This window comes from Stegostoma tigrinum, chromosome 1, assembly GCF_030684315.1.
Source record: "Stegostoma tigrinum isolate sSteTig4 chromosome 1, sSteTig4.hap1, whole genome shotgun sequence".
Lineage (NCBI taxonomy): Eukaryota > Metazoa > Chordata > Chondrichthyes > Orectolobiformes > Stegostomatidae > Stegostoma > Stegostoma tigrinum.
This window is the reverse complement of record NC_081354.1, coordinates 103,698,892-103,724,658: the sequence shown is the minus strand read 5'-3', so window position 1 is coordinate 103,724,658 and position 25,767 is coordinate 103,698,892. Positions and strand designations below refer to the sequence as shown.

Below are 25,767 nucleotides of genomic sequence, written 5' to 3'. Positions count from 1 at the left end.
TACTTTCAATGTACCACCCCTTATTCTGAGATTAAGCCTTCTAGTCCTAGACTCTTCCACAAGGGGAAACAACCTTTCCATGTCTACCCTGTCAAGTCCTCTTCAAATAAAATTTTTATTGCAGAAGACGGTTTGGATCCATCAACTGCTGTGCCATGGCTCCAACACAATCCCACTGCAACACTCTGTTAGCACTCTGCAGGTTGCTGCTGGCAACAAAAGAGAGTTTTGCATCCAGGAAGTGGACTCTCAATGGTAGGCCAGGAGGTCAACGCTCCAGATTGTGTAAGAGGGTCTCTCTGCGAGCCTGGATACAGAAGCAGTCAGCGTTTGTCCTGTGTCAGGGTTCTCTGATAATCCCACCCACAGCAGTCGCCTGGTTGCAAAAAGCTATTTTATATTTATACTCTGAAAAGATTGGACAGAGGTGCTTCCATCTCGAAAGATCCTTTCCATCACTCATCTGCCTGCAGTTGTTTTCAAGTTAGGAGGCCTTTGATTGGCACTCCATCTTTAAGGCCCAAAATGTCGTCTGTAATTGGACATTGAACAGCCCACTGGGTGTTAATCTGTCACTGGGGGAAGACATACTGAGCGACTAATGGCACGTATGTGCGTTCTCTGAGCCCTGTCTGATTTGACAGGCCTGGTCCTTCAGGGAAAATCCTGATCCTGAAAGTTGACTCAGCAGACCGCCATCTACAGGAGACATGCTGCATTTGCGATCAAATAACCATAAGGGTTATTCAATAAATCACAGAGGTTGCAAAGTCCAAATGTGGCAATATAATGCACGAAATATAAGTCAGGATTAAAGATGCATCAAAGGGAAGTTAAGATGAAAAGTACAGATAGGATTAAGGGAGACCAACAACAAAAAAAAGAACTTCTAAAAAATCAGATCATGAGTACTATTTAATTCTCTAGTAAAGAGGCTCCACATGGAAAATTAAACTTTCAAGGTGAGAAAGCTTTTTCCTAAATTAAGTATAGCTTATTGTCTCATCAGCTACAATGATAACAGATACATGAGAACACCATCACCTGCAAGTTCCCTCTAAGCCACACACCTTCTGACTTGGAAATATATAATTGTTCCTTCTCTTCATTGAGAAAAAAACTTGGAACTCCTTACCTATTGTGAGTCTCCCTACAGCACATGGACCACTATGGTTCAAGAAAGCAGCTCATCACTACTTTTTTGAGACCAACTAGGGGTTGTCAATAAATGCTTGCTCAGTGGGCAGCACAACATTCCGTGAATGGATAACAAACAAAACTATAAAATGCTTCAGTCTCAACTGTTCCCAGCTCAGTATAGGGCATATTGTGTGTCTAACTATCCCAGGTTTCTAGTGCTACAGTTATTTTAATCCCAAGGCTATCAGCAAGCATTGCAAAAGTGCACCTTGTAGGTGACTGGTGTTACATAAAACATTTTGGATATCCATATTTAAATATGAATGTGCATATGCTGAAAATTCTGTCAAATTTCCTCCATTAGAATAGTGAGCACTGATAGTATTGCTAGCGTTCTCATTGCAAATTCTGAACCAACATTAGTTACCTGTGAGAACCAAAAGAACTGCAGATGCTGTAAATCAGGAACAAAAACAAAGTTGCTGGAAAAGCTCAGCAGGTCTGGCAGCATCTGTGGAGGAGAAAACAGAGTTAACATTTCAGGTCCGGTGACCCTTCCTCAGAACGGTTAGTTACCTGTTTAGTTACCTGTGAGCAGATTTGACACAGGCTTTTGGGAATGCAAAGCAGGGAAAATGAAAGGTGAATGTCGAGACAAAAGAAATGGGAATAATGCAAGTTCTCCTCCCTCAAAAGATAATGAATAACAATTCTGTCAGTAAAATAATGGCCACGTTTGGCATCAAGTGCTGAGTTTAAAGTTATATCGAGATAAGCATAATGTAGGCTATGGGTTTGGTAAAGCTTTTCCATTGTTTCTCAGGAATTAAACAACTTGAAGAACCAGTGCAAGATATTCATTTTCTTAAACATATGCTGTAACGGTTCCTTTGCTTTGAGATTTCCAAGTTTTCTAAATTACTTGTGAATTGAGGTCATTTTACCAATGCTGAATTACACCATACAAAGAAACCTTTACTTCATTGTCCTTGTTTAGAGGTAAACTGAGGCTTAACACAATTCTTTGTAGTTTACCAGGAAACCATATCCCCAAATTGAACTTCATTGTTTTTTTAAAATTTTCTTTAATTTTGTTATTTAAGTATGTTAATAAGTTATCATTTGTCCTCAAATAATGTTTTCAAATATGTGTATCTATCTTTAAAACATCAAATAACTTCAGAATTATTTATAGTTTAGAGCATACAAGCTGAACACTAATTCAGTTGCATGACAAATAGATTTAGCACGCAACTGCTTCCAATGAATGGATTCAATCCTTGTTATCACAAAGGAACAGAAATATTCTAAATCACAAGAAATCAGTGCAGCATTTCTGCACTGCTGCCTTATTTATTGGATTGGCAATATTCAGATCAAAATTCCTAACATACCTCTTTTTGCCCAACTTCTCCACATGTAAATAAACGGATTATTGATCAGGCTATTATTTTCTGTGCATTCCTTTCAATAAATTCAAAGAAACAACCTAACCACATTCTACTTAAAGGGAAAGGAAGTTCTAGAGTTTGGAGGAGATGGCTTGAGTTGAACACTTTTGTTCCAAATGTTTCCCAATATTTCTTTTATTAGTGTCATTGACTAGACCAGCATTTTTTAGCAATCTCTAATTGCTTTTAGTGAATCATTGTTAATCTGGGCTATGGGTACATGCACAGAACTGTTAGGAAGGGATTTTCATCCAGCAACAGTGAGGGAACAGTGATATAGTTTGAAGTCAGAATGGCGTGTGGCTTGAAGAGGAATATGCAGGTTGTGACGGTGCTTCCAATAATTGTTGCCTTTGTACTTCTAGGTGTTGGAGGTTGCAGATTTGGGTGGCGCTGTTCAAGGGGTCTTGATGAATTTCTACAGTACACCAGCAGGTGGAACACTGTGCTGTCACTTTGTGCCAGTGGTAAAGGGTGATGGATTGGATGATATTCAAGTGGAATTAATTGTCCTCGATAGTACCATGGTTCTTAATTGTTACTAGAACCAAAGCAAAATGGCAGATAAGGTCTGGCGTGTTAGAAGTTGACTTATTAATCCTAGAGCTCCCAATCTCCAATCTGATCTTCTACTCAAGCTGACCTCATTAAATTACAGGTTAATTGGAACCCCCAGGATGTTGATAGTGGAGGATTCAGTGATAGTAATGTCAAAAATGTTGAGTGAATGATTCATCTCAGCCTTTTCCTGATGTCGCCAGCATTTCAGACACCAATCTGACTCATTTACTGCAGCTTTAATAACTGGCTGAAGGCACTGGACACAGGAACAGGAATGGACCCTGACAGTATTCCTGTAATAGTACAGAAGATTTGTCCCACAGAAGACGTTATACACCCCTTGACAAGCTTTTCCAGCTGAGCTACAACACTCAACAATGTGGAAAATGTTCTATTTCCGAAAAGCAGAACAAATCTAACCCAACTAACGACTGCCCCATCAGTCTTCTCCTAATTTCAGCAAAGGTATTTTTGCCAATGCCAACTGTATGATTGTATGATTCTAAGATGGAAGGAACTGCTGATAATGTTATAAAGTAGTACTTGCTCAGGAATAGCTCATGCATTAGCTGGAGGTATAGCAGTGCATCCATGAGGCTGAGAGCAGCATGGATAGAATATTTTTACATGTGGTCATTCTTAACTGAAGTGTAGTCGGAGAAGGAATGGCTGACCCTCAGTCAGAAGCAGGCAAGCAGCAGGACACAGGAAAGCCCCAGAAAGCATTGCTCTCAAGAACAGTTTGTCTGTGTTGGAAACTGGTGAAAGTAACAATTCCTCTGGGGAGTGTAACTGGAGTCCAGTTGCACAAGAGGAGACAACACACAGAGGAAGAGTGATAGCAGTAAAAGAATAAATAGTGATGGGTGCAGCCAGGTATCAAAAGGTTTTCGATTCCCAGGTCACTGGGTTCATTTCCGCGCATGGTGGGACCTGTACAAATCTGACAGGTTGTACCTGAACTGGAAAAAACCTGTCAGGAAATTTGATAGTGTTGTCAGTCAGAATTTAAACTAATTTAATTGGGTGGTGAGATAAATAGGAGACATTCAGTAGGGAGAGATGCACAAACAAGTATGGAAAAAAATCAAGTCAGGAAATTTGATAGTGCTGTCGGTGGGAGTTTAAACTAATTTAGTAGGGTGTGTGGGATAAATAGTAGACATTCAGTACAGAGAGATGCACAGACAAATATAGAAAAAAAAAACAAATCGGTCTGGAAAGCAGATGGCATTTGGTTAAGTTAAGGCACAAAGAGCATGCCAAGGTTGGATGGCATTTATTCTATTGCAATAAGTCTTGGGAGTAAGACAGATAAGTTGAGGGTCCTTATTAACACATGGAAACATAGTATCATTACTATCACAGACACATGTTTGGGGGAGGGGCAGGACTGACAATTCAATATTTCAGAACATTGAATCTTCAGACAAGATTGGGTTGGGGAGGTTGTTGAAGAGGAGGTGGTGTCATACAATTTATTAAAGAGTCGATTACTGCAATAATGAGAAATGATATCTTTGGGAGTTCCTCAACTGAGACTATATGGATAAAACTTAAATTTAAAAGGAGGCTATCACACTATCAGGAGTGAATTATAGATACCCAAACAGTCACGGAGAGATAAAAGGATAGAATTTTTTTTAAATGGATGGTATCTCTGGTTGGACCGGTAGTAATTACCCATCTCTAGTTGCTGTTTGGAAGGTGGCGGTGAGCTGCATTCTTGAGCCGCTGTAGTTCATGTGGTGTAGTTGGATCCAAAATATTATTAAGAAGGGAATTCCAGGATTTTGACCCAACAATACAGAAGCAGTATATTTCCAAGACTGAATCATAAGTGGCTTAGAGTTCCCTTTTATCAGCTATCTGACAAAAGAGGGGTCAGTGCTGTTCCTGATTGAGGAAATAAACTGGGCAAGTGGTGGGAGCGTCAATGAGGGGACATTTCAGTGATACTGACCAAAACTGAGTCAGATTTAAAGTAGTTATGGAAAAGGACAAATATGAACTGAAAGTAAACATTATGAATGGAGGAGAGGCTAATTTTAATAAACTGAGACAAGACCTCACCAAAATGGACTGGGAGTAGTTAACAATAGGAAAATCTTTATCAGAGAGAATCATTCCAAAATGAAATAATGAGAGTGCAGGGACATGTTCCTGTAAAGGTGAAGTGTGCTACTAACAAATCCTGAGAACTCTGGATGTCAAGAAATGTACATAATTGGTTAAGGAATAAAGAGGTTCTTACAGCTGATACTGAGGGCTCAAATGAACAGTACTTGTACAGGAGTATAGAAAGTGCACAGTTACTTAAAAAAAATCAGAAAAGCAAAATGGGAAGAAATACTGGCAGATAAAATAAAGGAAAATCCAAATCTTTAAGTATATTAGAGGCAATAAGATAATAAGGGAAAAGGTGAGATATCTTCAGGATCAAAATGATAATCTATGTGGAGCCAGAAGATGTAAATTGAGCTTTAAATCAGTATTTGCATCACTATCCCCTAAAGAGAAAAATGATGTAGACATAGAAATAAGAGAAAGAGTCTGTGATATACTTGAACAAATTAGCAGAGGAGTTTGAGTAAGATTCAAGTTGAATAAGCCCTGAAGCCAAGGTGACATGTAACTTCACCTGAAATGTTGTTTTAGGCTGGAAACTTGACAATATTTAGCAAGTATATGTCTCAGCAACCGAACCTCTATTGCACATGAGGTTACGGATCATGTGCTGGGAAGTGAGGTTACTGTAGATTTAGACTTGGTGAATGGGGCAAACACATTGGGCCAAATGGCCTCTTGTTGTATTATGAACCTTTATGATATGCTGCTTGTGATGTCTGGTATCCAACTCGTCCTGTGTTATAGCTTCATCAGGTTGGCACTTCAAGTTGTTATAGCTGGCACTCCTCTTAGTATGCCCTTCTGTACACGTCAGTGGACCAGGGTTAATCTCCCAGCTTGACGGCAATGGTAGAGTGGGGAATCTGAAAAGCCTTGAGGTTACAGATTATGGCTAAATGCAATTCTGCTGCTGAGGGCTCACACTGCTCCATAGATTTGGGTTAAAAGGCTTTTCTTTAAAAAATGCATTTATTACTCTACTAATTAGGCTTATTTAAGTACACCCATTTCTTATTATCTACAAGGGAGACATAATGGAACTACAGGTATCTAATACGTGCAACAAAAGGAAAACGTCATTCAATGAATTGAACAATACAAATAATATGTTTAATATTCGTACAGCAATGAAAACGCGACCAGAAATAAATAACAAAAGAAAAGAAAGACACCAACATGTAAGTTCTGTAATAACAGTTAACACATCCGCTATCTTTGTTCTCCTCTTCTGCTGTTTCTCTATCTTCCCTGTCAAGGGAGGCTGTGAAAATACAGGCATTTAATTATTCATAGGGAGTGTACATAGACAGAATTTAAATGACTGATCCCTCTAACTTGAAGTGTTTTATACTAGCGTTAAGTGCCGTAAATCAGATTATAAAGTATGTTAAAAAGCGCCGTCTCACTTCATGGATTTGCATGTTTTCCACATTGGGTTACCGTTTTTATGAATTTACTGTCCAGTTAGATCATTGTCGTTCATTCTTCCTTCACAAGACAAAATCAGAGTTCCATCATAACTAGCAGCGCAAACACGGACAAATACATAAACAGAATAATAATGTGATAAAACTTATAAATGTTAACAAATCATTTTAGTAAAACTAATGTATCCATTCAATTTGTCTACAACCTGCAAATGAAAACATACGATGGCTCATTAAATATAATAGAAGAATCACGACATTATAAGCAAAGGAGGTGACAGCTGCAACAGAAACGACTAAAGGGCCCCCGGACGATTGTTCGGAAAATCGGAAAGGGAGCGATCAGGTTAGGGAACGGAGAAAATACTAAAACGATCAGATTAAGATCCTCGTATATGTCGTGTGTTTGCGGATAACCAGTCAAGCCCCCAAAAGCAGAAGCACATTTCATGAGAGGATCGCATATTGTAGTTACATTTAAGAAACATCGATGATGAGCATGAAACTGCAAAACCCAGCATCCAGCTGCACAACGGCAGCACTAGTGCCAAGAGATAATTAAAGAAATATTCATACTTATCTAACTTGCAACGTGAAAGTGGCAAAAGGGCGATGAATGCTGAAATTGCTCACATGGGCTTGGTGTGGCTGAGGGGTGGGGGTTGGAATCTGATTTGCTCGCGGAGGTGGTTGGTGAAAGAAGGAAGCTGTGTTTTTGGGGATGGACGCGCGTTCAGCCGGCGTGCGTGGGTTTCTGCGGTTGGCAACTGTGGTTAGGTGCGCTGGTAGCTAATGTGGGTGGGTGTGTTTAATCGGGGTGTGTGAAGTGTGGCAGGATATGTATAAATGGAGTGTGTGCTTTGTGTGGGTGTGTGTAACTGGAGCGGGTGGTGTGTTTAACATGGTATGTTTATTTGGGCTGGGAGTGTTTAATTGACGTGGATGTTTTGTGGGTGGGTTTAACGGTGTGTATGTAACTGAATGAGTGATATGCGGGTGTGTGTTTCACTGGTTTGGTGATGTGTGTCTGTATAACTGTGGTCTGTGTATGTATGATTGGAGTGTGTGGCTTGTGCGTGTATAACTGGAGTGTGGCTGTGTGGGTGTTTAACTGGAGTGGAGTGGGTGTGTCTGTGTCAATAGGGTGAGTGGTGAGCCTGTGTATAACTAGGTAGGGATGTGGTGTGTGTATAATTGGGATGGATGATGAGTATGTGTATAATGTGTTTAACTGGGGTGGGAGGATATACATGTAACTAGGCTGGGTGCATTTGCACTTCTGACAGTGCTGGACTGTGTGTGTGTGTGTGTGTGTGTGTGTGTGTGTATAACTTTTTAAACATTCATTTGTGGAATATGGGCTTCATTGGCTGGCCAGCATTTCTTGCCCATCTCTAGTTGCCCTTGAGAAGGTGGTAGAGAACTGTCTTCTTGAACCACACAGTCCTCCTGCTGTAGGTTGACCCACAATGCTATTAGGGAGGGAATTCCAGGACTTTGACCCAGCAATAGTGAAGGAATAGTGATATATTTCTGAATTTCCAAGGAATTGTGGCTTGGAGGGAAATTTGGAGGTGGTGATGTTCCCATAGGTCTGCTATCCTTGTCCTTCTAGATGGAAGTGGTCACAAGTATTGAAGGTTCTGTCTGAGGGTCTTTGGTGAATTTCTGCAGTGCATCTTGTGGATAGCACACACTGCTGCTACTGACCATTGGTGGTGGAGGGAGTGGATGCTTGTGGGTGTAGCGCCAATTGAGCGGGCTGCTTTGCCCTGGATGGCATCAAGCTTCTTGAGTGTTCTGGGGGCTGCACTCATCCAGGCATGTGGGGAGTATTCCATCACACTCCTGACTTGTGCCTTGTAGATGGTGGACAGGCGTTGAGGAGTCAGGAGGGTGAATTCCTTGCTGCAGTATTCCTATCTTCTGACCTGCTCTTGTAGCCACTGTATTTATGTGATGAGTCCAGTTGAGTTTCTGGTTGATGATAACCTCCAGGATGTTGATAGTGGGGTATTCAGTGATGGTAGCACCATTGAATGTCAAGTGCTGGTGATTAGATTATCTGCTATTGGTGCTGGTCATAGCCTGGCATTTGTTTGGCTCAAATGTCACTTGCCACTTGTCAGCCCAAGCCTGGATATTGTCCAGATCTTGTTGTGTTTGAACATGGACTGCTTCAGTACCTGAGGAATCACAAATGGTGCTGAACATTGTGCAATCATCGACAAACATCGCTACTTCTGACCTGAGGATGGAGGGAAGGTCATTGATGAAGCAGCTGAAGATGGTTGGGTCTAGGGCACTAACCTAAGGAATTCCTGCAGAGATGTCCTGGAGCTGAGATGATTGACCTCCAACAACCACCATCACCTTCCTAAGTGTCAGGTATGACTCCGACCACCAGAGAGTTTGCCCCCTGATACCCATTGATTCCAGCTTTGTTAGGGAATGTATCTGTGTGTCTGTGTGTGTAATAACTGGAGTGTGTCTCCGTGTGTAATGACTGGATGCATCTGTGTATGACTGCAGTGTGTGTATAACTGGAGTGTGTCCGTGTGTATAATTGGAGTATGTGTGTGCATAACTGGGAGTGTGTCTGTGTATGTGTATAACTGGAGTGTGTGTGTGTAACTGGGAGTGTATATGTATAACTGGAGTGTGCCTGTGCGTATATTGGGAGTCTGTGTGTGTATAACTGGAGAGTGCGTGTGTATTTGTAATTGCAGTGTTTCTGTGTGTGTGTGTATGACTGGAGTCTCTCTTGTGTGTATATATAACTGGAGTCGGTGTGGCTGTATAACTAGAGTCTGTGTGTGTAACTGGAGTGTAGCACTGGAGAATGTAACTGCAGTGTGTGTGTGTACGTGTGTGTGGCTTTCGAATGGCCCGGGAGCGGTGTCCCGGAGCCGTCCCTGCAGCAATTGGATCCAGGTTAAAGAGAAGGGGACGGTCAGCACCCGGGGGCAACCATGGCTCAGCATTAATTAACGGTGCCGGAGGTGGTGTCAGTGTAGAGAGGCGCGCCCCCGAGTGCGCGCGGCCCCGAGCCGGCCCAGTGCGCGTACTTGTGTATTGCCCGCTACCGCTGCAGCATCGCACTCGGAGCAAGGCAACTTTCCGGGCTCAGGGCTGCTTCTCTCCTCCTCCTCCGGCAGCAGGCTAAGTGCAGGAGCCCAGCAGTTCAGCGGGATCCCCGGGTCCCTGTCCCCCTCCCTCCCCCCTGAACTCCCCCACCCCCAATCCTCTCACCCATACCCCCCGCCCCCTCCCGCACCTCCCTCGGGTACCCAGGTAAGAGTTGCGAGCGCTGGCAGCAAACACTCTGTGCTTCTCTCACTGAGGAATCCCGAAAGGATGGGGCGGGGGTTGGGGGTGCTGGGCTTTGGGGGTAACCATTTCACCCTGCGCCGTGCGCTCGCCCCTTGCACACTTTGGCTCGTCTTTTGAGGTAAATAACCTGCAGACTGCAACCATTCTTAGCTCTTGCATCGTACCCTGTGTACGATTTGCAAACCCAGGCTCCCAGATTTACAATAAGATAAATATTTCAATGCAGGATTCAAATTGTCCTAAAGTCTCTAATATTCCAACGGCTACCAGTTGTCTAAAATACAGAGATACTTCGAAAAATCATTTTCTGCATGCGTATATCTATATATATATAAACGCTAATACATCTGATTTTAAAATGTACGCTTTCTAATTATCCCGAATGCATCATTTCGCTGATAGAGAATAAAAAAACTACAGTACTTTATGGATCATTTTATAAAATGGGCTTTGTCACATCAATTAGCATTAGGTGCTGAAGTCAGTGAAAGCTAACGAGCACGATTCCGACACTTGTAGAGGCTTACGTAGAATTACTGCTTCCCTTATTCTTTAGATGTGCTGTTTAACTTTTTTATTTTAAAGGAGCAGCGATGAAGAGAAATCTGACCATGAACAAATTTCTGCCTTCAGCGCTTCTTAGTCTGGCGTTGGTGGTCTCCTGGTTGGCAGGGTGAGTAGGAGAGTGATGCATTTAAATGTTTTTCATCTATGGCTTCATGCTAACCTTTTGTAAACTTCGGTTGTGCCAAAAGCGATGAAAGGTGCCAAACAAATTTAAGCAATTGTCAACCTTAAATCTATGAAATATACTTTGTGTGTTTCCACCGTACGCACTTCAATCAAAAACTGAAATAACTATTTTGTTTAAAACGTATATTCTGTTTATCGGACCTGAAGGCTTTTCTCAGTCCAGTGTTTTAACTTTTGGGCAGGGATAGAAAAATGTCAACGTCAGGATATAAGACCGGCTAAACATAGTTGTAATATGTTTTAAATAAAAGCTGCTGATAGAGTTATCCAAAATGACACTAAAATCTGAAAAGTAAGGAGTTGGCTGTAGTTTTCTGAATGACAGAATTACACGTTTATTGCACAGAGGAAATGGTCAGAAATGGACAGTAGCATGTCTTTGTATGAAAAAAAACATTAATCATACATAAGCTAAAATGTAACTGTTAATTCTAATGTACTGTATTAGCGTGCAAGTGACAGTACATTTAACTGTTCATGTTTCAACAAGACTTAAAAAAATTAAGGGCTTCAAGGCAAACACTTCTGCTTGTAGCTTCTAAATTGAAATGTTACTAATGTCAAAATATAAATAAATCTTGTGGTTATTTCATGTCAGTGGAGAAATGTAATATTAAATTGATCCAAAGTTGCTATGTATTTCAGTATTAATAACTATGGTTTAGTGAAAATAATCATGTTTATTTTCACCTCTGCTCAGAGAAATGAAATGCTGCTACTCAGTCAAAACCTCTAGGTGGTGTCAGCAGACAGCTTCAGCAAGGAAACCTGTTATAGCTGCTTGAATGAGCAGAGTTTATGTTAAAATTGTGAAAACTGGCTGTTTGATTATTGGTATTTTAAAAAAATACTAAAGGGAAAATTGTTTGAATTTACCCGTGGAACACTGCATTAATATTTTAGATGATATACTGCTTATTGGAACCTATTTGAGATTGTACTGGAATGACTGTGACACTACCAGTTATTGTTGATGTTCTGACAGAGCCTGTACAAGATGGGTACTAGATAAGCAAGGTTAGTCAAGTCAATTATTAAGTTAATTTTTAAAATTCTTTAACAAAATACATCAAATAACTAAAAAAAATCAAAATCTGTGCTAAAATATGATTGCTTAATTACCCTCACAAACAATCTCGAAATCACTATGTTATGATTAACAGTGGAGAAATTCATGTTTATGTGCAAACTATGTGGGAATATTTCCTGCAAAATCAAAGTTGTTGCTTTAGGAATATAAGGAAGAGTAAATTCTCAGTTCAAATAAACTTTTAAGAATTACTATTTTCCTTTGATTTGAATAGGACATATTTTGTTTAATACACTGAGAATATTTCTATCAATGAAATAATAATGACCTAGCTGACCATTTTTTTGACATGCAATCAGGCCGGTTTATCCCATTTTAAACCTACAGAGAATCCATGAACACTGTCAGAGAGGCTAATTCAGTTTTATTTCTACTTGTATTTGTTTCCCATGATTTCATATTTCCCTGATTTGTTCCAAACAAATTTTTGGAATTTTCAGGTTAATAACAACTGACCTTGGTCTGGTCATTTCATTAATGGATGAATTCTGAATTGGGGATCTAAACTCAGTTAATACATGGAGTTTGGGAAATTTTCGAAATTTAGGTGCACATTGGAACTGTGCATCTGGGCTATGAGGCTCTGTGGAATGTACCTAAACTTGAACATTTCTGCAAAGTAAATTGAAATGAGTATTATATGTTTTACAAAATGATGATTATATTTATAATTGTTATTGCTAATTGACATTCTATTTAGTTATCCAAATATAATTCAGGGAAAAGTATAATTCAGAATATCAGGTATGTCATGTATTGTAGTCACTTATATATTTTCTCTATAACTTTATAAATAATTCACACACCAGCTGTGGAATTGTGAAATAAAAATAGAAAATGCTCTTAATGCATGGCAGGCCAATCCATGTCTGCATTTGAAAGACAGGTTAATTCTTTGCTTGGGATGCTGTGTCAGAACTGACGCAAAGGAATCATGCCTGATTTCTCACAGTGGCAGGCTTATTGATATACTTGCATATCACAATTAGCAGCTGGAATTACTGGTGACATTTAAGTCTGTTAAATGTGCATCAGAATAAGTTTGTGTTGAGAGGTTTCATTTGCAATTATTGTTGTATTTATTTTAAATAAGGTGTGTGTCAGTGCTTCAGCTGTATTGAATGGCATGTTATTTTGCCATGATGAGTAACATGATTGAGTTTAGTAATTTTCAAAAAATTCATGGAATATAAGTCCATAGTAGTTACAATAAAAGACAAAGTAATAATAATAATAGACAACAATAATCAAATGTGTTTTATATAAAAATCAAATATTTGTCTTGTCAAACTCTGCAATAGTCATTCAGGTTTGACATAAGGCATCCACCCCCCTGAAACTGTGGGTGAAACAAGCCTGTGCTTTGGCACCCATTGAGCTATGCCAAGCAGTACATTCTGTTCTTTCTGCCTTTAGAGTAGATGTTTTACTAACAACTTTAAAAAATATATGTATTCAACATGGTCAATCTAAATAATATGTTAGAAACATTCCACAAACGTTCAGCATTGTAATATTTTGCGAGGTAGTCCTTTTTTTACATGCAAAAGATTCAGCGTAGAATTAGAATCTTAAATATACAAAAGGAATCCTTTCATATAGTGCAATCAGCTTAATAAGAACAGTGTAAAAATATAAAATGCCAGTTAAATTAATTGTTGACTTATACAGTTTTAACTTTAAATGGACAGAGGTATGACTAGTAGCCATGTATCAAAAATAGTTATTGTCACATATTGGTCAATGGTATTTTCTGGAAGTCATGCACCCACTATTGAATGTCACTGAGCAATGAGAAGAGACTAATGCTATTAAGTTTGTCTGACATCTGGTGCCCTTCTTTCAATCTGGCTTTGAAATAAATCATTTCCTTTGGTGCATCGATAGGTGATGAACCACAAGTACTGAAAGTCAAAGCAAATTCTCATTTGTCAAGATGATTACATTCACTGGTGACTATTTATATAATCAGATTACTCTGAGCTCTTTTATCAAAAGAAATAGGCGCCAGCAATATCAGTGTATTAATGTTTCAAATGTGACTTGGAAGTGTGTTATAAATGCAGTTAATATAAAACAAAAATGGTTGCATTTAAGTAACAAGCTTACCCCGTTACTCTGAGTTGATTTCTTTTTGCGCTTGTCACGATATGAAAAATTTCAGATGAGTTTATAAACCAGTCTATTGATTTGTAGTTTTCATTTAAAAATATAGACTTCTGATATGATCCTAAACCCCAGAAAAACAGTATAATTAAAATAGAGGTCAACGTGTTGAGTCATCATAAATGACTGGGTCCAATTACAAATTGAAAAATATTAAATGCTAGTTTTGAAATGCCAGTCAAATATTCCAAACCTTGTTCAAAAAAGTTGCATTTGCCATATTCACCGAAGAAAAAAGCTCTGGATATAATTCACAACCAAATGGACCCGGGTTTTCTTGCTAATTCTTATTAGCCCTAACCACATCCTGAAATGTCGAATGCTTTGATTATTACGTTGCAGAAGTTACAGTGTTGGTCACTTTGTGCTAGTTTGAAAACAAACAATATCAAATGAAAGCCACAATGCAATAATGTTTGTTTAAAATAAATCAGAGATTTACCATCCTGTAAATGTTGAATGTCTGCCAGTGAATTATAATAATCTGTGATGAAGATAAATCACTTGAGTTTAGTTATAAATTTATAGTATGATTTAAAGTACATGATTTGATTATTATCTCATAAGCACCTGAAGAGAAAAAATATTACAGTTACGGGGTAAATGGGGAGTGGGACAAATTGAGTTGTTTTCACAGAGCTTTGGCACGGACGGCACTGGCCAAATGGTATCCTTCTGCACTACGCTGCTTCTGTACTGTAACTGTTCTTCACCAACAGGCATCCAGTACTTTTTGGTGAATATATTCATTTGGAAATGTTCTGAAATAATACCCAGATTGTATGGTACATCTGTAGAACATAGAAAATCCATTCGCTGATGATCCATGTATTTAAACATTATGCTTGCTGGTTCAGCAATTTCAAGAAAAACCAAAGAACATATGAACAATAATTGTAATGATGTTAGAGCCCAATCTTCATTCCATGCAGTCTGGTTGGACATTCTCCTCATCCAAGAGCTGTCAAAAGTGTGAACATAAGTGATTAGATCATTAAAAGTGTGCTTCCAAATGTAAATTAGGTATCAATCAAAAGCTGACAGATATAACAACCACGTAAATATAGTGAATGTGGAAGATAACTTTATGAAGGAGATGCACACAAAACCTCTGAATATAATGAAACATAGGCTTCCATGACCAATTGTTGATACAGCATCAGATCAAATATAATGGGTCCTGTTGTATGAAAGGCAAGAGTGCATGGCACACTATTCTATATTGTCATTATTTGCGGAAGAATTGGTGTCTTCGAGTAGCAGTATTGTTTTGAGGACAGTAATGACCCCGAGCCTTCAATACTTTCATGAGTTGTTTAATCAAAGAACACCCTAAAAATATACAAGGCATAGTTTGAAAAAGATAATTCTGCGTTGGTTTGATAAGTAGTTGATTTTTTTTCCTCTTTTGAAGTTCTAAGGGGTGACTGAATCCATTTGTCTGACTCTAGAGTTGCCTTGTAATATTGATAAGATAAAGCTAAATGAGGAAATGGAAGAAAGTAAAAATGACTTTAAATTTGCTATGAAAACTTGTATTCAAGATTGTTTGGCATTATGTCGATTAGTACATAAGCTATTGGTGTTTGGCATTATTTTATAGAAGTTTGTAAGAAATAAACAAACTGAACATATAATGCATGTTTAATAACATAGATATAATTCATGTGCTTTTGTTTGCATTATTAAGTTTCTAAAATTATTGATAGCAGTACTGTGTTTCAATATTTCAGAATTTGTTTTCTTGGTTATGCATTTTCATCATTATTGCCAAGATATTACTGTGAAAGTTATTGGGATTTCATTGTCCACTTATTCCTTCCTGAGTGTTTCCAAATTGACTATATAGCAGTCTCAAGCACCTAACGATACAAAATGAATTATGACATGCATTCACAATTCACTAATTCATTAAGGGCATTTTTTTATGATAGTGGGTCAGGTAAATTTATTGCCTCATTTTTCTCTTCAAATAATTATTTTTAAAATAAAATCTTTGCTTACTGTCTCAAATTATTCCAGTAGGTTAATTTTACAATTCATAAAGTGTACAACAGTTTTGTTGTATAATGAACTTCGCTTTGCTGCACCTTGTGTGCAGATAATCTAATAAATACCATCAGTATGAAACAGAAATTGGCTAGTTGAGAAGTATCATTATTCTTCATCTGTTTTCTTATTAAAGGAATCAAACAGCTGCATCATTTTCTGGTCTTTTGTCTTTTTAAAACTCTGCCAGATTTTCCACTGGTATTCAGTAGAATGTACAACGTGCTCACTTTACTCTTGAATAGAATGCATTCCATGCATGAAGGGAAAAAAAGACTGAAATGGAAATGCAGGTTGTACATTTCTTTAACCTCCAATTTAACTCTGCATTCTTGGACTACAAGCTTTACTTTCATTTCTTTTTCTTTTGTCTTAGCTTATTCTTTTATGATGAACTCAGCAGGGTAATGGAAAAATGGCTTCCTGTCACATCTGTAATTTTAAAAAAAATTCTGTTTCTTGTATTTTTGAGCATCCTGCAAGTATTTGAAAACATTTCTGAAAGTATCAGATTGATTTTTGCATTAATTAAAGGTCTTGAATTTATATAGGCATCTTTTAGTGGGTTAGGAAGTCTCAAAGCATTTAAATACCCAATAAACTACATTTGAACTGTAACCACTGCCAGACATAAAGTGGATCACTTGCCAGCGGTAGAGCACAACTGATTTTCATTACTTTGAAATCACAGGTTGGGCAAGTGGAAAAATGAATCATACTTATTAATAATGGCTGATATCAATAAAGCTAATTGTCCATATTGCGGGTAATGATGGCATGACATAATTGTCATATTCACCAACATTACTTAAGTTAAAGTGACAAAACTTCTGGAATTCAAAGAATACACAGAATAACATGGAAATTCAGAAATTACTCTCCCTAATTTCATGATTCCTAAGGGGGTGTGCAGGTGAGTCATTCCTAGGCTATAATCAATGGGGTAATCAATTGAATTCACTAAAAAACAGTTGAAAAAGTGACATTGTTGAGAGTGTGCATGATTCAGTCCACATTTGGGTTTTTAATGGTATACTGATTTCGAAGTAGGTACTGAACACCCTCAATAGCGTCCTGAGAGGCTACTTTTATATTTGTGGAATGTCAAAGTTTTCCATAATGGTAAAACAAATCCACATTTTAAACTCTTTTTGTTAAAGTTTGTTCATCTTTATTTCAGCTTCTAACATAATCATTGTTCATTCAGAAATCTGAAAATTTAGATTTAACTGTGAAAGACTTTGGGTGCTTTTCATTTCGTGCATTGCTGTTTGTGAGTATCTACCTGTTTGCTGACATCACTGCTGCATGCCAAGATGATCCTTGACCTGGCATCAGCTTTGAACTTCCATTGGGAATGTAGGAAAACAAATCCACATTTTAAACTCTTTTTGTTAAAGTTTGTTCATCTTTATTTCAGCTTCTTACATAATCATTGTTCATTCAGAAATCTGAAAATTTAGATTTAACTGTGAAAGACTTTGGGTGCTTTTCATTTCATGCATTGCTGTTTGTGAGTATCTACCTGTTTGCTGACATCACTGCTGCATGCCAAGATGATCCTTGACCTGGCATCAGCTTTGAACTTCCATTGGGAATGTAGGAAATCATGCCACAGAAATCATGGGATTTTTGTTGGCAGCTGTGTGTGCTTGTATATGCTTCTTTTTATAATATGTGGTAATATTCACCAGGTGCCTTTTTTTCAAATTTTCATTTGTTTGGGTGATCTGCTTAATTATATTTTTAATTAAACATTCTTTTTGTTTAGAGACTAGTGTTAAATATCTATGTGCAATCCATTTTCCTCTGAGCAGAAAAATGCATTTATTCAACAAGTTTGCCCTTCTTCTGGTTTTCATATTGAGTGCTATAGTTTAGCTATAGTTTATTACAAACTTTCCAGATGCTATTTTGAACACCAGCATGCATCAAGTGTAACTTTTATTGAAAGTGCTGCTTTCTTTCAAGTAAGAAACGTGATTTTGAATGCGCCAAAGAATCAGTTCCTGTCCTAATGTTGTTCTGGTAAAATCCCATGTCAAATTGTCTTTTGAAACGCTTTTGTTGGAAACCCTGACACTGCTTCATGGTCATTCACCCCAACTGGCTAAACCAAGTTGAACACTTTTTTGTCCTGGTGAATACCAAGTGATAGAAAGTGATTTACAAAACCAAGAGTTGAAATTGGTGAGCGCTTTAAAGTACAACCTGATTTAAACCTATTTTCAGGAGATTTTCTTAAATAATTGGTTGACTTTTTAATGACTATGAAAAATGAGTACCACATGACTACATAATTGTGCTACAACTGATCATTGATACTTAAGAATATTTTTAAGTGCTTTCAAAATAAATTTTTACATCAACGTTGCAACATACTCCTGAGAAGCCAGCACTCTATTTAAAATACCATTGAAAATTGTGACGTAGTTATCAAACAACCAAATTGATTATTATCTCATCAAGCGTGCTTTATAAATTTCTCAACAGTTTCAAAATAAACAAAGTACTGGGAATTTGAACTGACTTCAGAATGATGGAACTTGAGCGGTTGAATGTATGTAAAATACAGGGTTATTACCTATAGTTTATTGCGAACTTCCACAGTCTTTTGAATAATGAATTGAAAGATAATTATTTCAAATGAAGTGTTTAGTTTTTGGTGAGTTAAGAGTATATCTAGGATATTTTGCTAGTGCTTTTCAGTGAGTTTACCTGCCTGTTTTGGCTGAGTCTGGAACAAATATCAATGCTTGAGAGAGACCTTTGGAAGTCTTAATGGGGAAATGTTCTGGAAATATTCTAACCATTTTATCCAGCAGTGAGTTGTTCCAAAATGTATAGGTGTCGATTTGTGTTTTTGGTTTTAACATTTCCATTGCTTGAATAACACTTACAGCTGAGTATTTATTTATTGTTGTCAGTGGACCAGCTTCAGAGGTTTAAAATTCCACTTGCAGAATTGCAATGACTGCATGTGCACGTTTTATCGATAATTAGTGATTTACTTCAGACAACTACAATGCCTTAAAATGGTACGATCAATCATAGCTGAAATGTTATGTGTGGATCAGCCTCTCTCTGTTATAACATGATCTTATAGTTTCTGATCAAGCTTGAATCACAGATGCGTGAGATGGCAAAGGGGAGGAAGGCTGTTAGAATAGCAGAAAAATAGAAACACCTCTTTGTTTTTCTGAGCGGTTCTTAAACATTTCTATCTAACCAGCCCCTGATTATGTTTACTGAGAGTGAGATTGGATCCATTAGATGTGTTTGACTGATAGTTCAGGATTAATCAATGTTAACTGATTTATTTTAGTTGCCATTTATAGAATAGATTAATAATTCTTCAGAGATGATAGGTGGTGTGTGAGCCTACTTCCACTGCTCACTGAATCATGATGATTCAGTGCATATTATGCATTTTATTAAAAATGACTTTTTGTCACAGCTGGTAATTGCTTTATGTTTGTGTAATAGTTCATGTCTATACTGTGAGACTAAGTTTTTCTTTAGAGTACAGGAAGGTGTGAAATGTAAATGTCAATAGATTTGTGAGTATTTATAATTGGCTTCCAGAAGCATTTTCTTTCAACAGTCTGATGATACATAAAATCTTTGTCATTCAAGATCGTAAGTGCTTTTCAATCATCATTTTCCCTGTAATGCAGCAAAACCTGGACTGTGTATCAATGGCACAAAAAAATCCCAGACAACCACAGATACCACCAACAGTGCTTCCCTGCTCTCTCTGGATTCAATGAGAGGGCCACCAAGCAAATGCTATTGCATATTTTTCTTGAAGCCAGATCCATAAACATTCAGGCAAAACTCCTGCAAAATCATCTATGTTGGAGGACAAAGGAAAGACATTCTGAATATGTCCTTGAAGCATAACAGCATTGATATTGATGACTGACTGACTGGGAGGAGTTTGCTACCAGTCACTTAAAATGATGGCACCTCATCCAACATGCTGCATCATATTTTGAGTCCAAACACCTTTTAATAACAAGGCAAAGAGGTGGCAGAGAAGAAAATAAAAGGAAGCAAATCCTGCACTCTAGATCCCACTGCCTTGGGGGATGTCCTTTGCTATGTGTTCAATGAAGTGTGTGTCAGGAATTGACCCTGTTCACATGAAGATCTCTGTCTACAAACCCTGACTAGATATCAAGCTTGAGTTGTTGGACAGATGACAAATAAAACACTGTGCAGGATTTTAAATAATATATTACTTAGTTTGGCATCTAAGTAGTTTTGCAAACAAATAAGCCAATGTAAGTATCTGACTTGCATTACAACTTTTCATATACTGTTTACATTTTGCAGCACAGGTAGTAACGGAGGTTTATATAACTGCAGTTATATCTTATGCCCCAGAAGAGCTATAATATTGAAATAGTCAGCATGGTTTTCAGATACTAGAACTTCTTAGGAAACAGTAATTGACAACTGATTGGCAAAGTGCACTGGACAGCAACCTGATTTAAACCCACAGCGACATGGTCCATTTCAAGGACTAGCCTTGACTTAAACTGCCAGGACTTCCTGACAGAAGGGATAGTCTTCTGCTGTGACTACTCCCTGAAGACTTTGAGACCTGGCTGCATGCTTACTGGCTATGTAATATGTTTGCTGCATAAGCTGCTGGCCCATGGTAAAAGTATGGGATTAACATTGGCCACTGCCACATACAGCAAGATGTACCCTGCCCCATTTGACTGAGCACTGCTGACCAGCAAGGATGTGTGACTGTGCTGATTGGCACAGCAAGGCAAAGCATGCAAGCTTGTATGTAGGCACTTATTGAGTGACTACTTAAAACAAGTCAGCAGGCCCAAGATGCCACCTGGTCATATCCTTCAGCTGGGTGCCTGCCCATGCAAGCAGTGAGTCCATTTCATGCGTTTTCAATGTTAGTTGCTGCAATCTGCAATGAGGTAATCTAATCATGGTCATTTAATAAATTGTCTATGAATTCAGGTACTGAACTCTTCTGTTGATTCTTGCTCTTTCAAAAATTTTACCTGTTCTGGGAATGAAGTAACTAGCTAAGATTTGCAGAACTTAATGAATATTTTCTTTTAACCATGTGCCTTTATGTGCTGTATCATCAACTTATAGTCCCAATTGAATAGAAAAGTGAATTTGCTTGCTAGCTTTCTGACTTTAGTATTTAATTTGGATGCATCTCTGCATCTTGTGAATTGTTTTCTCCAAGATGTTGAATTCTGTGTTCTATTTGCCCCATCTCTCAAATTCTTGGAAGTGTAATTTCAGCTGCCGTGTCTTCCTAAAGTGAATATTTATTTTGTTTCAAAGGCATTTAATTTGACCAGCTGAAATGCAGATACCTTGTTCTGTTGTATCAAAAGCTTTTCCTGTGCTTTTGTGGCTAAAATGGGCAGCTTCTGTCTTCTGTGACTAAGGTGAAGTATTTCTGCCTTCCTCAAATCTCTTTTTTAGATTCATTATGCAATGTGTGGCCTGTTTCTTTAGGCAATTTTCCCTAGATAATTCTCTCCCATTTTGTTGTACCACAATCAATCCCCATTGCTTTTACAGATATTTCCTGGTTGAAACCCACTGCGTGTCATTTAAATAAATGCTTGCCGCCTTTCATGTGGCTTTAAGTAATGGATCACCCACCTTTTCTGAAGCCTCAGTAGCTTCCGAAATATTTCTTGTATTACACTTTGTTTGCTCCAGTTTCAAATTTGCTCTTTATCCTTTATTTCTGGTTTGCCATTTTCCAAAGTCCACAGCTTTGTTTTAAATAGCTTTTGTAGCCCTTGATTTTCTTTTTGTACAGCAATGCCACATGGTGTCCACTCTCTGTGGTGGAGGCACCTCCTAATTTTGTAAGTACACTGATTTCTTCTTGCTTTACTAGCCAGTGTTTGCCTTTTACTTGGGGAAAAAAGTTTTTCCTTTGTCTGTCAGGGATTTCAACTTTCCTCAGAGAGCCTTCAAAATCTGTTTGCTCTCAACATGGGACTGTCCCTTTGATACATGATGAAATCTTTAACCATCTAGGCACGAATCATCATCCAGCTCGTGAAGTGTCTAGGTAATATTTGCTTCTGCTCTTCTCTTACTAGGTCTGAAATTCCTTCCACCAGTAACTGTAGATTCTGCCTTGTAGATTCTTACCACAAGGTTCTCCCCTTTCAGGGTTGTTGAAGGCTCCCATGCTTTCAGCTGCTGTCTATTTGTGTGAGCTGCCTTCTTAAAGCTGTGACTGGAGAAAGTTTCAGCCTTGCCCTGCTTCATATCTAGTTGTAAGTCAACGTGAGGTTGGCGCAGTGTTGTATGATGGATCCTCATTCACCTTGATGGAAGTGCATCTGGCAGATTTGTTCTCACGATCCTCTTTCCTGGCAAATCTAGTGTGTGGAGGAAAACCACTTGCGGGGGTTTAAAGAGAAGAGGCAGTAGTTCTAAGCAAGACGTGGGTAACGGCATGCTAGCAACTAGGTGCAAAATACATTGTCACGAATGACATTGCTACAGATGATGGTCATGATCTTGTTTGACAGAATGCAGTATCAAGAAGCCTGAGTAAAGTTTAAAATTCTTAGGAATGGTTGTGGTCCATAGTGGTGGGTGCTAGAAACCTGCATCTGTAAATTAAGAAAGATGAAGATGTTTACAGTAATAAGGCCATCTTTAGCCACTTCGGTTAATGATCTTCCTTCCATGATAGGACTAGAATTGAGGATGCTTGCCGATGACTGCAGAAATATTCAGTTGTGCCAATAACTCCACACATGGCGAGGCAATATGCTAAAACCGGGGCCAAACTTTGGACTGGACTGGTGGGTAGGAAGAAACAGCCTGACTCTTGTGCACCATGAATGTGATCATCTATATTCAGAGAAAATGTGACTGTTTCTCTTTGACACTCATCGGGATTAATGTCACTGGACCAACCCCCTACAGGACCCTAACACCATGGAAACCCATTCTTCCCCATGTTGAGGCAATCTTTGTTTTTGCTCAATTTTCAAAATCATTTAAAGAATTATTTCAAGCGCATGCTACAGTGACAATGAAACTCCTGTTTAAGAGGTACACGATGGATTTATGGAATACAGGTTAGTTTTATCTGGTGCTAGCCATTGATTTTGGCTCTTCTGATGAAGTGTGGAGACTGAAACATTTACAGCCCCAAACTACCAGCAACAGAAAAAATGTGTTTTGCCTGCAACATATTGAACTGCCCCAGATTTATTGCACATTCAGACTAATTTTTGAGGGCTAGCAAATTTAATCCCAGTTAGTCTTTAAAACCATTGCCAAACTTGCCTGTTTCTGTGAATAATCCTTAATTTATGCGATTTTAACTGATCAAAGTCAAAATACAGGCATGGTATATGATGTAGTTTTCTGAATTCATTGTTGCCGGAATATAATTGTCATTATGGTACTTTTGCACTTCGGGTACTTAGATTTTCACATAATACTTGTCATTTAAGGTTTTTTTTATTAAACTTTGTACTTAACAGCAGTGTAATAAATTTGCTCATGAAGCTTTAATGAAGCTCATTTTAGAGATCTGGACATAGAGATAGGGAAGAATGGAAGGCCTGGTATTTTTACAATATACCTTATGCAGCCAATTAAGTACCTCTGAAATATAATCATTTGTTGTCATGTAGGGTACACGATGGCCAATTTGTACACATCAAGGTTCCAAAAACAGCAGGGAAATTAATGATCAGATAATCTATTTTAGTGGTGTTGGTTGAGAGATAAATGTTGTGTAAAACACCAGGAAACTACTCTGTTGCTTCAAGTAGTCCTACAGCATCTGTTTGAGCCAGCTGCGAGGGCAGACGGGGGATTTGGGTTGACATCTCATCTGACAAGTACAATATATAGGCTTTAGTGAGTGTGGAGCTTGAACCCATAACCTTCAGACTGGACAATGAATGCTGCTGTTAACATAGTGATTGTACCAAGGCCACAAATACAGTGGTCTAAGTGCTGACAAGTAAATTGACAACTACAAGGTGGCAACAATATCGTCAGCAGACTATCTTCTTTCTCATTGGTAGTCCCTCAAGGCTGAGGATGCTTTTCTTCCATTCTAGAGTTGTTTGACCTGAGGTGACAAAATAGTCCAATATTGGATGTGCACACCTTGCCACTCGTGGGGCAGTGGTTGTTGAAGAGATGGGTGGGACGCTTGGGCTATTGCATGCTCCTTCCACCATGTTTGGCCTCTGCTTGGACCAGACTAAGATGCTCAGTGGTGGCTGGCCTACCTTTAAATCCATCCACTATAAAGACTATTATGAGGAGACTCGGTTTCTTTACCCGAGTCAGGAAACTTGAAGACTGGTTCGTCAAAAATGACCCGGAGATCCAGAAGCTAGATCTCCTAGCTTCTTAATGTTCCTGAACTGAAAACCCAACCAAACCTCGAAGGAACGAAAGTGAGACTACAGACAAATGAAGGTTGATGTCCAACAAAAGCCTGCAACCTGGTGTGCAGAAAGTTTGAAATTCAGCAACTAACCAACAGCCATGATGTACGTGGATTCTTCAGCAAAGCTTAGACTGTCTATGACTCAAGTAGCAAAGGACTTACCTCAGAGACTTAAGATGGATTGGCGATCATCAAGGTCAGAGGCGTAGTCAGCAGTAAACAAAGTAAACTTTGAGGATCTCTTCAACAAAGACTCAATCCTCGAAATGTATTCCCCAACCAACATGCTACATGCCACCATCAAACCTGACCCTAAAATGCGATTGAAAAGACCATCCAACACATGAGAACCAGCAAGACTGCTGGTACAACTGGAATTCCCACCAAAATACTGGAATATGGAGTGAAGCACTCTTGGCACATCCATCTCCCTTACCTGGAAGGAGGAGATAATAGTGATGGCCGTAATTGTGGTCAGTGTCAAGAAAGGAAATAAGACCAATCATAGCAACAACAGCAGGCTTTCCCTATAGTTCGCCATGGTGAAGGTCAGTGCAGAATCATCCTCGATCACCTTTTCCCAGTGACCTCCTGCCGGACTCAGGATTCTGTTCAAGTACAGGCATAGTGGACATTATAATCACAGCAAGACAAGCTCATGAAAAGTGGAAAGTCCTGTATGACCATTTTTTTTAACCGCATGGCCTTCTTGGACTTCATAAAAGCCTTAACTGGGAGAGATTATGGATTGTTCTTCTCAAATTTGGTTGCCTGCAGAAATTTGCCATCATTCTCTGCCCACTGCACAGTAACGTGCAAGCCAACAGATCCGCCACAGACCCAGTGCCTGCAAACTGGGGTCAAGCAAGTTGTGTCAGCAACACTCTTCTCCATCTTCCTTGCTGCCACACTTTACACTGCATTCCTTAAGCTTTCTGCTGGAATGGAGCTTCTGTAACTGGACTAAAGGAAACTGTTCAATCTGTATCATCTCCAATCCCAAACCAAAAACACCCCAAACTTTTGTCCACAAGTGTCAGTATGCAGACAGTTTCTGTACATGCACACTTGGGTAGAGTTCTGAACCATCATCAAAGCAGTCTGAAGGGAATGAGACAATGGGCCTTAGGATAAGCATCTGCAATCAAAATGCCAATCAACTCAGAGCCCATGACTAAACAGATTTCAGAGGAAATGAACATTGTAAATAGTAAATTAACTAGT

At 38.7% G+C, this 25,767-nt stretch overlaps 1 protein-coding gene across 10 annotated transcripts in view; it reads left to right on the top strand.

Annotated features, from left to right (window-relative positions):
* The first annotated feature begins 7,396 nt into the window (after positions 1-7,396).
* The window catches only part of LOC125458109 (gamma-aminobutyric acid receptor subunit alpha-2), a 222,924-nt gene continuing 204,553 nt past the window's right edge, over positions 7,397-25,767 (top strand). The window contains exons 1-2 of one of the 10 annotated variants that reach the window (XM_048543026.2): positions 7,397-7,486; positions 10,628-10,715. In XM_048543026.2, coding sequence (XP_048398983.1) covers positions 10,636-10,715 — 80 coding nt within the window. In that variant the 5' untranslated portion in view covers positions 7,397-7,486; positions 10,628-10,635. Of the gene's footprint in view, positions 7,487-7,587; positions 7,614-8,395; positions 9,098-9,235; positions 9,644-9,687; positions 10,004-10,075; positions 10,161-10,627; positions 10,716-25,767 lie in introns of those variants that run through there. The other 9 variants (XM_048543028.2, XM_048543033.2, XM_048543055.2 and 6 more) reach the window with 9 other exon arrangements.